Below are 13,758 nucleotides of genomic sequence, written 5' to 3' on the forward strand. Positions count from 1 at the left end.
TGGAGAAGATGATGTTCATAAAATGAATGATCAACTCTTCCAGGGAGACCAGCCTCCAGAACGTACAGAGGGACCTGTGGTTCCAGCAGGGACGAATTAATACTCTGTGAGGATGAGGATGTACATAACACTGAAGAGGGTGAGGAATCTGTGGATGAGGAGGATGAGGACGACTTCTTGCCTCCGTAGAGCCAGTTTGTGCAGGGACAGATTAATTGCCAGCTTGTTTTGTGGGGGCCCAAACGAACCAATCATTTCAGCCACAGTTGTGTGGCAGACCCTGGCGCTGAAATGATTGGTTTGTTAAAGTGTGCATGTCCTGTTTATACAACATAAGGGTGGGTGGGAGGGCCCAAGGACAATTCCATCTTGCACCTCTTTTTTTTCTTTGCATTATGTACAGTTTGGGGCCTAGTTTTTCAATGCCATCCTGTCTGCCACTGCAGTTTCACGCCTAGATGGGTCACGTGTTTGTGCCGCCCACTCGTGTCGCTTAGCATAGTCATCCAGCTACCTCGGTGCAACCTTTTGGACATAAAAACACTATTGTGAGGTGTGAGGTATTCAGAATAGACTGGAAATGAGTGGAAATTAAGGTTATTGAGGTTAATAATAGCATAGGAGCAGAAAAACCTACAAATTCTGTGATTTTAGCTGTTTTTATGCTTTTTTTCAAAAAAATACAGATCCAAAACACAAAACCCAGAACCCAAAACACGGAAGGGTGGTTTTGGCAAAACCAATCCAGATCCAAAACACGAAGAAAGATCCAGATCCAAAACCAAAACACAAAACACGAAAAGTGGCCGGTGCACACCCCTACTTCAGATATAATTTGTCTAACGGAGACTCGTTTGACGGGTGGGAAATTGTTGTCGTTAAAGAAGCCATGGATAGGATGGACATATCACTCCTCACATACTTCAGCGTCACGATTTGTGTCTATTCTAGTTCGGAAATCTGTCCAGTTCCTTTTGGAAAAGGTGCAGTGTGATGCATGGGGTAGATATGTCTTCTTAAAATGTAAAATTAATTGTATATCCTTATTATTATTGGCGGTATATATCCCACCGCCGTACTCCCATGATGTTCTCAAAAAGGTCGCCGAATTCTTGGCCTTATTCCCTTAAACACCTGCTCTATGCGTGGGGGACCTTAATAACATATTAGACCCTCTGTTAGATAGACATAGAATGTCTGCTCCAGCTACACAAGGGAGGGGAACAGGTTTTTCGAATATGGTTGGAGGAATGGGCCTAGTTGATGCCTGGAGGGTGAGGTATCCCTCTGCGAGACAATATTCCTGCTTCTCTTACACACATTCAACATTTTCCAGGATTGATCTGGTTTTAGCTACATCAGATTTGTTGCCTAGAATCCACAAGATAATATATGAGACCAGGGGGATTTCTCACCACTCCCCAATAACAATCAGTCTAGACTTAGAGGGGTCAACAATTTTGGAAATTTAATCAGTTTTGGCTGTCATGCATGGGCACTGGAGCGGAGTTGGAGGCGGAGTGAAAATTATTTTTTTAATTAAACAGTGGGACTGCATCGGTTTCAGTTTTGTGGGACGCCTTTAAGTCATTTCTCAGAGGCTCTCTTATTCGAAGAGTTGCTGGTTTGAAGTTTTCCTATAAAAAAGTTGAAACGGATTTGGAAGCTTCATGTAAATCCTTGGAGTTAGCCTATATTGATGACGGTTCAGAATTAAATAAAAAAGCATGGTGGCATGCCCAAAAATTGTGGAAGGATTGTTTGATGGACAAGGCCCAAAATAAGTTACTTTTTAATTCACACTTGCAATATGCATCAGGTGATAGACCCGGTTCTTATGTAGCTAACTTGGCCCGAATTGAACAAAAGTCACCCAATACAGTGATAAAATTAGTTGGGTCAGATAATGCTGAATATGTGCGTACCCCAGATATTGTGGAGGAATTCGTTAAATACTACTCTGATCTTTACAGGTCTAGGTTGGTCCATTCCCAACAGGAGGTGTGTGAATTTCTGTCTGCTGTATCATTTCCGACACTCTCCCCGGAGGCAAGGGACTCTCTTGACTCCCCATTGACATTAGAGGAAGTAGAGGTGGCCCTAAAATCGTTCCCAAATGGTAAAGCCCCTGGCTAAGATGGGGTCCCCTTGGAGTTATACAAAAAAAATAAAACATTTGTACCTCAACTATTGGAGCTATTTAATCAAATTTATGTAAACAATATGTTGCAAAATTCTATGTCTGAGGCTCAGATACTTGTCTTACCTAAATCAGGTAAAGATTTCACCAGGTCTGAATCATACAGACCCATTTTTCTCCTCACTACAGATGTAAAAATCCTTGCAAAAATATTAGCCTCCAGGATTAACCGGGTCATAACCCAACTGATTCACCCCGATCAGACAGGCTTTATGCCCGGTAAGTCCACGGCAATAAATTTACGGCAGTTATTTCCACACTTACAGATAAAACGTAGGGACCTACAAACCTCTACTATCGTGCCACTGGATGCCGCCAAGGCGTTCGATTCGATTGAATGGGTATTTCTCTGGGAGACTATGGAACGTTTTGGTATTGGCCCAGGTTTTATTAAGTGGATAAAGTTTTTATATATGGACCCTGTGGCGAGGGTGTCGGTGAATTGATTTATTTCCACATCCTTTTCTCTGTATAGGGGAACAAGGCAGGGATGTCCCCTATGGCCATTGAGCCCTTGGCCAGCATGATTAGAAATCACACTGACATACATGGGTTTCAGCTAGGATCAAGGGAAGATAAAATTGCGTTGTATGCGGATGACATAATACTTTTTGTCACGCACTTTGATACCTCTATGCCTAAGGCTTTAGAGGTTATTGACTTATTTGGAATATATTCTGGCTTATTAATTTATTGGGATAAATCATGTATCCTTCCCTTCAGGGGGACCTGTTCCTGTTATAAATCTCCCTTTAAAATAGGTGAATTCATTTAAATATTTAGGAATATGGATCTCTAATACCCCTCAACAATAATTGTCACTGAATTTACTGCCGCAAATTGCCTATCTTGTCTCGTGTCCCAATTTGGAATAAACTGCCACTAACTTTAACGGGAAGAGCGAACCTTGTTAAAATGGTTCTCCAACCTAAAATCTTGTACATTCTTTGTCATTCTCTGGTGTACATTCCTCAGAAATTTTTTAAACAGATTGATGGCCTTTTATCCTCTCTACTGTGGGCCAACAAGAGTCAGGATCAAATTAGATACTTTAACTAGGCCTCGTGATTCTGGTGGCTTGGCATTACCCTTTTTTTACATTTTATTATTTTGCTGCACAGTTGACACATGTATGGGAATGGATTAATAACAACACTGATAATTCCTTGCCTTCCCTTGTCCTGGCTCACTATAAGACAGGCCTATCTCCATTGCGACTATTGCTGAGTGATAATATACATATAGTTAATATGCCCTTAATTAGGCAGGCTATCACTATCTGGAGACTGGTTTCACGTCTATTACAAGCAGAGGGCATAGATCCAGATACTCCTCTTGCCCATGCTAATTATCTCTGTGAGCTCTCTGCTCTTCAGGTCGGAGAGGCCTGGGGCCAGTGGGGTATAGTGTTTATTGGGCAGATATTTCAGGCAGAAAGTCCTTTCACCAGTTGCGTCTAGAGTTTGACGTCCCCAACTATTTCCTTTTAAGATACCTCCAGCTTAGACATGCCATCAATGCCCAGTTCTCTGAAGTTCCTCTATCTCTACAGGAGTCTCCTGTTAAAACTTGATTGCAATCTGCTGGTTCTGGCCGCTTAATATCTGGAATTTACTCTAACTTGTTGAACAAGCATCATAAGTCTGAGTTATTATCTTTAAAACTGCAATGGGAAAATTATGTTGGAGTAATGGAGGAGGATGATTGGAGAGCAGCTCTTGCTAGCCCTCGTTTTGCTACCACGTCCGTTAGATACCAGCAGATACAATACTTAATAATACACAGAGCATATGTGACACCCGTCCGGTTAATGAGAACAGGGGGCAGGACGGACTCAAAATGTCCTAAATGTCATGTCCTCTGGTGAATTCCGTTTTGGCAGGGGGTACTCCGTGTTATTATTTCTACGGGTATACCTCAAGATATCCTTACCCCTATGACATGCATTGTGGCTGTGATTGATGCAGACACAATCGATAAACATGCCATACGATACACTAATAACCTCTGTACGCTTGCCAAAGTATGTATAGCAAGGGAGTGGATGGCGACTTCTGGGCCAAACCTGGGAACATGGCTATCCTTGGTTGGGGCGGTTGCTGCACATGAAAAGTATGTTTATACTGCCAGAAATGCAGTGCAGAAATACTATGCTACCTGGGAAAGATGGCTCGGTTCTCCACATAGTTGTTCAAGGATGACTGTGCCTAACCTGTTCAGTGCTTAACTCCAGGGAGTTACGTTACCATAATACCGAATACTGTTGTGTGAAAAGGCATTGCCGTATATTTATATGTCAAATTATATATTTGCTGTTTGTAAGTCATGTGAAGGTAGGAATATAATTTGTTTGTAATTTAAATGTTGTGAAGTGAAACCACACACATTTTTTTTTTTTTTTTTTGTATTTAGTAGTTTTTGTTGTATTATTTACAATGTTTTTTACAATGTAAATTTATTATGTATTTAAAAATCAATAAAAATTTATTGGATTAAAAAAAAAGTTATTCATTTTTTCAGTCAGACCTGCAATGTCACAAAACCAGGAATAGTGTCAAACATTTCTAGTGGGTGAGAGGTTCACTCCTGGAAAATAACAGGACATATATTCTAAATTTTTAATAATAAGCACCAGAAGGTGTATGCAGCGATGTACCTTGTGAACATTGAAAACAGTAAAAAGTGTAACAAAGCATAAATATAATATGCCACAGCAGAACAAAGCATATTAATACCACATATTACAGGTAACAGAGGCAGAGCAACTTGTTGGAGCGAACAGAGGTGAGTCAATTCAGTGCTCAGTGACCCTGTACCCAACAAACAGCAAACAGAATCAGAGTCACTGAAAGAAAGAAGAAACAGAGAGCGTAGCGAAGCAATGTTAACATGTACATTGCTGGGGAAAAACAAGAAGGTGGAGGTATAGGTGTAAAGTTGATAAGTGTTCTTTAATAACCCTTTTCCAGCAAAAGCCCGGACTCGGGGTCTTCTTGCGATACAATGGACGCTTGGAGATTATGTAATCTCCAAGTGCTACTGAAGTCAACCAATACGCTAGATTGAGGAATGACCCAGGTCGCAATGTTACCCAGGTCCTTCCAGGGTCAAATTCCCACTTCACTCGACCCAGGTTAGGGTCGAGTGAAGGGGAGAGTTAGGCTGCGGGGAGGGGGGATAGGCACCACCTGGGGGTAGGTTAGGCATCCCTAAGGGAGGGTTAGGGTAGGGAGGGGGTTAGGTTACTTACCACCGCCGTCGGGATTCTCCACCTTCGGGCCTGCACTATCGGGCATTTGAACCGGCGGCTAGTTAGCCACTGATATTTCATACCCCAACCCATCTTTGCATATTGGTACGCCACACCCATTTTTTGGCCAGACCTGTGAGAGAAATGGAAGAGCCCTGGATAAAAACAAACAAAAACCACAATAAAAGGCAAACATAACTTGCGTTATAAATGTGTATACCTTTTTTATAGCATTGGAAAACAAAAAAAACTCATTGGGCTCATTTTAGTAGCCAACTGAATTAGAACCAATTCAATATTTGGGGCCAAACATGCCGCTTAGAATGTTATAAACACAGCCATAGAATGGAAATTATTAGCTTTGGGAGAGTGTCAATTCTTAGCTATGTCTGCGAAGGGCTGTCAGACCGGTGACACCAATATCACAAATTTTCCCATGCACACCAATACGAAGGAAAATTTGTGATGTTGGGCTACTGTAATGCCTGTGAATCTTTTAAAATGTATCAGTGAATAATGAATACACCTGTGCACCTGCTGGGTGACCTGGAAACCATGAACTGTGTGGGGTCCTGAGGACCGAGTTTGAGAACCACTGTACTACGCTATCAGGCACTGTGCAGTACAATATGAGAGTGTGTCCACCTGTATACAGCGCCTCACACACCCTCAGTCAGAGAGAGCGGGCGCAGCAGCCCTCCCAGCCCAAGCTCATCATCGCCTCACACGCACCTTCACTTCTCCGCCAACCGGCTCTCAGGGCTCACCTAACGTTACATGTTTACTGGCTTTGTTGTTGTTGTGTGTGTGATCTGTCAGGGAGATGCGATTGGATGCGGCATTTCCTTGCTCAGTAGACTCAGTTACTATTGGCTGACCTTACCAGCAGCCGCCCCGGTGCCCCGCCTCCCAGTGACGTCACGTTACCGGAGAGTGTGTCTGTGTGTGCAACTCTGTAATACTACTCTGAGCAAGATGGCGGCGGAAGCTGGCTGTCAGGGCCGGGTGCGGCGGTGATCCGAGCTGTACAACGGGGCATGAGGGGAGGAAGGAGGCACCCAGACCGGTGAGAGAGAGAGTGAGAGTGAGAGTGTGTGTCAGGGTGTGATGGTGTATCTTACCTATGGCTGTCACTGTGACCTGGTGGCTGCTGAGCCGGCATGTGTGTGCACTGTCTGATTATGTGTGAGTGGTGTCTCTCTGAGACTGGGAATGTGTTGGAAAGTAACGTGCAGTGTTTATGTTTTGCTTATACAATGGCCTAGTTAATCTATCACACTTCAAACGGATGGCATACAGTAGGCATTGATGTTTAAGCAATGTTGTGTTTTACTCTTTAAATCAGTTATATGCTTAGGTAATTACTTTCTCTTTGCTGTGGCTAATTTATAGCTATACATTTCTAGTAAGTTTATATAGGGTATGCAGTCGGGAAGCCGGCGGACCTAATCCCGACAGCCGGCTTCCCCAAGGGTCTAAAGACAGGCGTCAATATTTCGACGCCTGTCATTAGACATACGCCGGGAACCTGACGTCTGGCATCCCGATCGAAGGGACGCCGAGCACGGACAGCCGCGGGGGGGAGGGTTAGGTTCAGGGTTCCCGGGGGGACTTCGGGTTAGGCACCACCCCCTGGGAGGTTAGGTTTAGGCTAGGGGAAGGGGGGTTTAGCGTTAGGCACCCCCGGGGGGGACTTAGGGTTAGGCACCCCGCCGGGGGACTTAGGTTTAGGCGGCAGGGAAGGGGGGTTAGGTTTAGGCACTTAGAGGGGGGATTAGGGTTAGGCACTGGGGGGGAAGGTTAGGGGATAGAAATAGGTTAGTACTTACCTTAGGACGATCAGGATATCCTCCTCTGCCGGGATGCCGCTGTCGGGATTCCATGCCCGGTGGTAAATCATACCGATTCCTTATATGGAACTTGTTATGAGCTACAACTCTATAACCCTTAGGGATAGATGTACTTAGCCTTGGAGAGAGATAAAGTACCAACCAATCCGCTCCTGACATTTTTCAAGCACAGCCTGTAACATGACAGTTAGGTGCTGATTTGTCGTGAGGGAGGAGGTGTGGAGGTTGCCAATGGCGTATGCTCAGTCACGCTCTAGGGGTATGCAATATTTGATACATCCTTGCAATGTATTCAAGTATTGCAATGTAAATTTATCAACCCGTGTCTGAAGGTGCCTACACACTTGGCGATGTGCTCACGATCCGACATTGTGTCCGATTTCCCCTTGAACTGTCCCCAGCAGCTCCCCGGCAGTCGTGGGCACGATTTGGTGTAAAAAACTGTCCAATGTGACAAACAATCTATCGTGCCTCCTAACTATTCCAGTGCATCGTAACTGAGATTGTCAGATCTGCCCTACAGCACGGTAGATCTGACGATGCGATGTACGACATGCGGGGACGCGCATCGGCATCGTGATCATGAGTGCACACTCACGATTTGGGCATATTTTACACGGTTAGACGTCACGATGTGTCGGAATCGGGCAAATCGTGTAAAATATCTCTAAGTGTGTAGGCACCTTAAGATGCAAAATGTGATAAATATACCTATGTTATCTATCAGACAGAATTTTACATCTAATGCTGGCATACACTCTACAAATTATCTGTCAGACATCTGTCCAATCTGGCTGGTTGGAATGAAAATCTGGTAATGTATGGGAGCAAATGACAATTGTTAATTTGCTCACAAACACTGAAAAACAGACAAAAATTGTCATTCAGACAAATTGGTTAAATCTAATGAATTTAACCAATTTGAACAATAATTTTTGTCCATTTTCCAGTGTTTAAGACCATACGGTCGATTGTCATTGGCTCCCATACATTACCAGATTTTCATTTCAACCAGACAGATATCTGACAGATAATTGTAGAGTGTATGCCCAGCATTAAATGAACACTTCCAATCCCAGTGGTCTGCTAAAGTTTTCCATAGCCATAAAAGTAAGTTTGTGGGTAACTTAACTGCTTTTGCCTTGGGCAAGAACCTTTTGTCACACTAGAATCTCCTGTCCACCACCCTATATCAGCTTTAAACTTGTGACATTATTGATTTGCGCAATTGTATTAATTTTTATAATACCCTGCAGACAAAAACATATTTTTCTATGGAGAAACAAATTACTGAAATATTGGTATCTTTTAACAAAAATGGGTTTTATGGCTGTTTTTTTTTTTTTTTTTTCAAAATCACATATATTACTTGAGAACCTGGTGGGAATATCTGTTTGTAAACTGGTAGAAATATCCACCTGCCATAGCCAAGAATCTTTTCAATAAATTGAAGTATCTTACTTTTTATTGTTGTCTCTTGTTTGACCCCATCAAAAACAGAAAGGTATTTTACTTTTTTTGAATACAATTTCCTCTGAATAAAGTCCATAATTTAGTATGTGATTACCAGTTACAGAGTACATACTCACATAAACTTATACACCTGGCATAGAATGATTCCCTTCATGTAGTGGTAGCTAACCTCAAGGCATGATCACTGTGTGGACGACACTCACTCAGTACTCTCACTGTGGCATCCACAATTTTGAGGTCTGCGACCACCGCACGCATTACTTAGGTTTGGGTAGCACAGCGATGGGTGGCTCTGTAACAGTCCATGGGTACAGGCCTGTATGCAGCTTATACAATGAACATATGGACAGATTCCTCTTTCTATGAAGGAGTTTAGCCTGAATTATATGTGAATGCGTGTGAATGTACTTTAGTTGACATTTTTCTTACATTCCCTTTAATCTGTTTTGCTTTCATATTCCCACACTGTCAGCTGATCTCTGTAACTTCATAAAAAATGAAACTAATAAAACTAGAGAACATAGGCATATTTTTTTTTCTCCAATCAATCTTATTGTTTTACAGCTTTGCTGTCACTATTTTTATTAGCAAATAAGGAGTAACACAATGAGAATTGTAGTTGTTGGAGTCCTGGATATAGCTCTACCGACATTTCCAATGGAGTTACGTGGTTGGCAGGAAAAAAAACAACCCTGCATATTTATTTTGGAACAATGCAGTCATGATTAGAGACATATAGCTCAGTAGAGTGGTGGTGTGCTTTAATAGATTGATGTAATAACTAGGTAACAATGTGACAGCGCAGATGAGGGGTACACTTGCATTATTATTTTTGTTTTGCAGTCTTTTGGTCCCCGGTGTGCCCAGCTGGAACTTTCAACACTGGGTCACTACACATTTATTAGTGAAAAAGGGTCATGACAGAGTACAAATACACACACAATCAGGTTTCTAAGATTATATCAACAAACATCAGTTTATTGATAAATATTATTCCCAATATTGACAAAGGGAGAGGACACCAACTTTCTAATAATTTTGTAATCTTAGCAAGCAACGGGGGCAATTCAATTCAGTGCAACGTTGAATAGCCCTGGGAAGGAGTTCCTGGAGTTATTCAATTGAATGTGCTGTTAAGTTCAACTAGAACCACTTAATTCGGAGAATGCCGGTTACTGCTCCTTAAGAAGTGTCACGGTAACATTCTTCGACTAGATTTCCGGCCTTGAGGCTGTTAGCACCATTCTAAGCCGGAAAACAGCATCACGGTCGGCACTTAAGTCGGGTTTCTGCTCGTGCCTCCTGAAACTCCTTCCCGGGGCTATTCGTAATAGCGCTGAATTGAATTCCCCCCAATGGGGAGAAATTTACAGAGTACAAAATCAGTTGGGATATAACTACCTAAATACTTAATCTGAGAACCAGAATTAGTGATTAAGTTCACGACTGTAGGGATAGATAAGCTGGTTTAGATAGCAACAATAGCATGTCATCAGCGAATAAAGCGAACTTTGGCTCTGACAGCCCCACTTTAATGCCAGAAAGGGAGTCTACATTTTGTAGTGCTATAGCTAGAGGCTTGAGTGCCAATGCAAATAATGGGTGACAGTGGACACCCCTGCTGCATATCTCTACTAACCGAAAACGGAGTAGATAAATAACTGTTGCTAGAGACCTGTGTAGTTGGGGATGCATAGATGGTCTGAAGAATAGAAATTAAGTAATCTGGGAATCCGAATTGGAGGTAGGCCTCATATAAATGGTCCCAACTAACGAGATCAAAGGCCTTTTCAGCATCTAATAATGGCAGCACAGCCAGTTTCTGATTCCCAGAGGTCCGAATCCATTGCATGATAGAAATTACTTTATGCAAGTTAACTACGGAATGTCTTTCCATAATAAATCCCGTCTGGTCAGCATGAATGATAGATGGAAGAGCTAATTTAAATCTATTAGCCAGTATTTTAGGGACTATTTTGTAATCAGTATTGAGCGAGGATATAGGTATATATGTCCCTTCCTGGCTTAGTAATTCCTTAACTGTAGTGGAATTAAAGTGTTGAGGTATCACTCGATCTTGCAATATGGAGTTGTGTACAGAATATAAGGTATTGCAAATTCTGGGCAATGCATTTTTTTTTTGCTTCCAGTTTTATTTGTGCCAATAAGACACACATTTTTAATTAATAAGACACTTGGCACGGCCTTGTCGCCTGGGAACTGGCGCACCAAGAACAGCTGTTTGGAGCGACTGAAGCCACAGTGTATGAGGACACATCTGTGACTGTCTTATAAAAATACGAGATTCAGTGGTGAACGTTGGGTTTGAGAAGCTTAAATTTCCAAAGTTCAATACAGATTGGATTACTTGGGTCAATATACCATACTTATTTTTGGGTAAAGGTGAACTAAACTAAGAATTATTACTGCAATGTCCAGCTGCCTCCCAATTCCTTTGTTACTTTTTTTGGATGGTTTGCAGATCTAGCATCGGAGTAAAGATACAAGTAGGTAACTGTGTGTGATTATCTGTCAATGGGCTCGATTCAATTCAGCGTGATGCAGAATAGCCCCGCAAGGGATCCCCCTGTAGCTATTCAATTCACCGCGCAGTTTGGGCCAACAGTTGCCAGTTAAGTCGGAGAATGCCGGTTCTCGCGACTTAACCTGGTTGATTAGTCGGAGAATGCTGGTTCTCACGACTAAAGTGTCGGCCGCGCGGCTGTTAGCACCACGCTACGCAGGAAAACAACCGTGCGGCTGGCACTTTTGTCGGATTTCTCCTCGCACCCTTAAGGGAGGGTTCGAGAAGAAACCCTTTAGTCGGACCAAACAATGGTGAATTGAATAGCTGCTGGAGCTCCATCCTAGGGCTATTCAGCCTCACGTTGAATTGAATCTATCCCTATATGTCTATCTACATACATAGACAGTATATGTTTAATATGACAGGACTTTACATACTGCAGGGCTCGAGACCTTTTTCTGAAATCTAGGACCAGCTAAAATGTTTAGGAGTCAGACCATTGTCACAAACCAAAATATATGACAACTTGTATAGACCAAATTACAAGCCCATTCAATGCAATTTTGCAGAATTATTAGGTTTAGTGAGGGTGCACTTGCATTTTTTCCCCTTTTTTGTGTTTGCAGCACTATGTCTCAGCAGGTAGCACCTCACATTGGGCTTTATTCAGAGGCGGCCGTATGGTCTACGACCGCACGGCCGCCTCAATGTTTGTCTAGTGCGCATGCGCACGAGGGAGCCGGCTCCTTCGTGCACATGCGTGAGACCCGCTACGACCGACAGCGCCGGTCGTAGCGGGTCTCTTTCCAAAGGGGGCGAGCTGTCGATGCTGATTGACAGCTCGCCCCGTTTGGAAGGCGGGTCGTGGGGGTGGCAGCCCAAACGGAGGCGTTCCCATGGGAACGCCTGCCGTTTGGGAGAGGCCCCACTGATATCACTAGTGATGTCAGTGGAGAGCTTCTGGCTCTGACAGAGCCAGAAGCTCTCTGGGGCTTACGATAAGTGAGACCCTACCCTAGGGTCTCGTCGTAAGTCCCGATGGTCGCGATGGTCAATGGCCATCGCGACCATCACCCTAGCGGTCATTAGAGCTGTGGGTGTTAACCCACAGCCTAACGACCGAAACAGAGGCGGCCGGTCAGGATACAAGCGGCCGCCCAGTTTCTGAGCGACCGCTTGCATCCTCCGACCGCCTCTGAATGAGGGCCATTGTGCTTAGGGTGTGACATCTAGGGCCTCTTCCCTATGCAAGCCCCTTTAATGCCCCTCATACCACCCACATGTCATTAGACCGCCACACATGCCTTTTCAATGCTCATCAGACCCAGCCACATGCCTATTTCTGGTGATTAAGTTATAGTATACCACACAGTACTTCCCCAAATTCATACCACACAACAAGAACACTAATTCATAGCATGACACACAGCAGGGCCCCCAATTCATAGCATACCACACAGCAGCTCCCCCAATTCATAGCATGCCATACAGCAGGACCTTTAGGCCATAGCATGTTACACATTAAGGCCACCAATTAATAGCATACCTCACTTTAATGCCCCTATTTCACAGTATGCCACATCATGGTGTCCCAAATTCACACTGTGCCACACCATGTTCCCCTCATTTCGTATGCCACACAGCAGAGCAAAGTCATAGTATGCCACCTTAGCAGGGCCCTAAATCCATAGTATGCCACACAACAGGGATCCCAGTCCATAGCATGCCAGACAGCAGGGCCCAAAAGTCATAGTATGCCACGTAGTAGGGGCCCACAACCCATAGCATGCCACTCAGCACGTGTCCCAATGCATAATATGCCATACAGCAGGGCTCCAAGATCCATAGCATGTCACACAGCAGGGGGTCCCAATCCATAGTATGCCACACAGCAGGGATCCCAATCCATAGTATGCCACACAGTAGGGCCCCCAATCCACATCATGTCACACAGCAGGGATCCCAATCCTTACCATGACATACAGTGTTTTAGATAGCAATGCTATGAGTATGCAATCCGTATGTAGAGCATTTACCTTACATTATTTGTCTCCAGTCTATAAACCAATATAATGTGAACAATATAGCTTTAAAAATGGAAGGGTAGGGAAGTCCCTACCATTTTAATTGTCCATCTATGGGTCGCAGCTTACTGTATAGCCACACTTACGCCGCGAGGGGCCTCTGTGCCTATGTTTCAAGGCCTTCGGGTCTCTCTGTTAGGGCAGGCAAATGACTGTCCAGGAATGTCATCTTCACTTTGAAGCTTTCTTATTCTAAAGTTTATAGCGCAACTCTTGATCCTTTGAATTTTCAGTGAGCTGAATTCAAGTCGATGCGATGTTGAATAGCCGCAGGAGGGAGCTCCCGCAGTTATTCAATACACCCCACTGTTTGCCTGGTCGGGAATTGGTTATTAACCTGGGTGTTCAGGCTCCAGACCCGGCATCCTCTGACT

The 13,758-nt window shown here is 43.7% G+C and overlaps 1 protein-coding gene and 1 long non-coding RNA gene across 14 annotated transcripts in view; one reads left to right on the forward strand and one right to left on the reverse strand.

Annotated features, from left to right (window-relative positions):
• Window positions 1-6,256, reverse strand: part of LOC148538820 (uncharacterized) — a 32,447-nt gene extending 26,191 nt beyond the window's left edge. The window contains exons 1-2 of the long non-coding RNA XR_015871414.1: window positions 6,183-6,256; window positions 5,451-5,583 (exon numbers count right to left, since the gene is read on the reverse strand). This is a non-coding gene — a long non-coding RNA (uncharacterized LOC148538820). The remainder of the gene's footprint in view (window positions 1-5,450; window positions 5,584-6,182) is intronic.
• A 158-nt stretch (window positions 6,257-6,414) lies between these two features.
• BLTP1 (bridge-like lipid transfer protein family member 1) overlaps window positions 6,415-13,758 on the forward strand; it is a 341,411-nt gene continuing 334,067 nt past the window's right edge. For 11 of the 13 annotated variants that reach the window (XM_088452258.1, XM_088452264.1, XM_088452266.1 and 8 more), the window contains exon 1: window positions 6,415-6,516. Coding sequence is in view for 1 of the 13 variants with exons in the window: in XM_088452270.1 (XP_088308396.1) it covers window positions 6,488-6,516 (29 nt within the window). In the remaining 12 variants the exon portion in view is untranslated. The remainder of the gene's footprint in view (window positions 6,517-13,758) is intronic. The other 2 variants (XM_088452268.1, XM_088452270.1) reach the window with 2 other exon arrangements.

This window comes from Taudactylus pleione, unplaced genomic scaffold (assembly GCF_031769625.1).
Source record: "Taudactylus pleione unplaced genomic scaffold, aTauple2 ptg000036l, whole genome shotgun sequence".
In the NCBI taxonomy this organism is placed as follows: domain Eukaryota; kingdom Metazoa; phylum Chordata; class Amphibia; order Anura; family Myobatrachidae; genus Taudactylus; species Taudactylus pleione.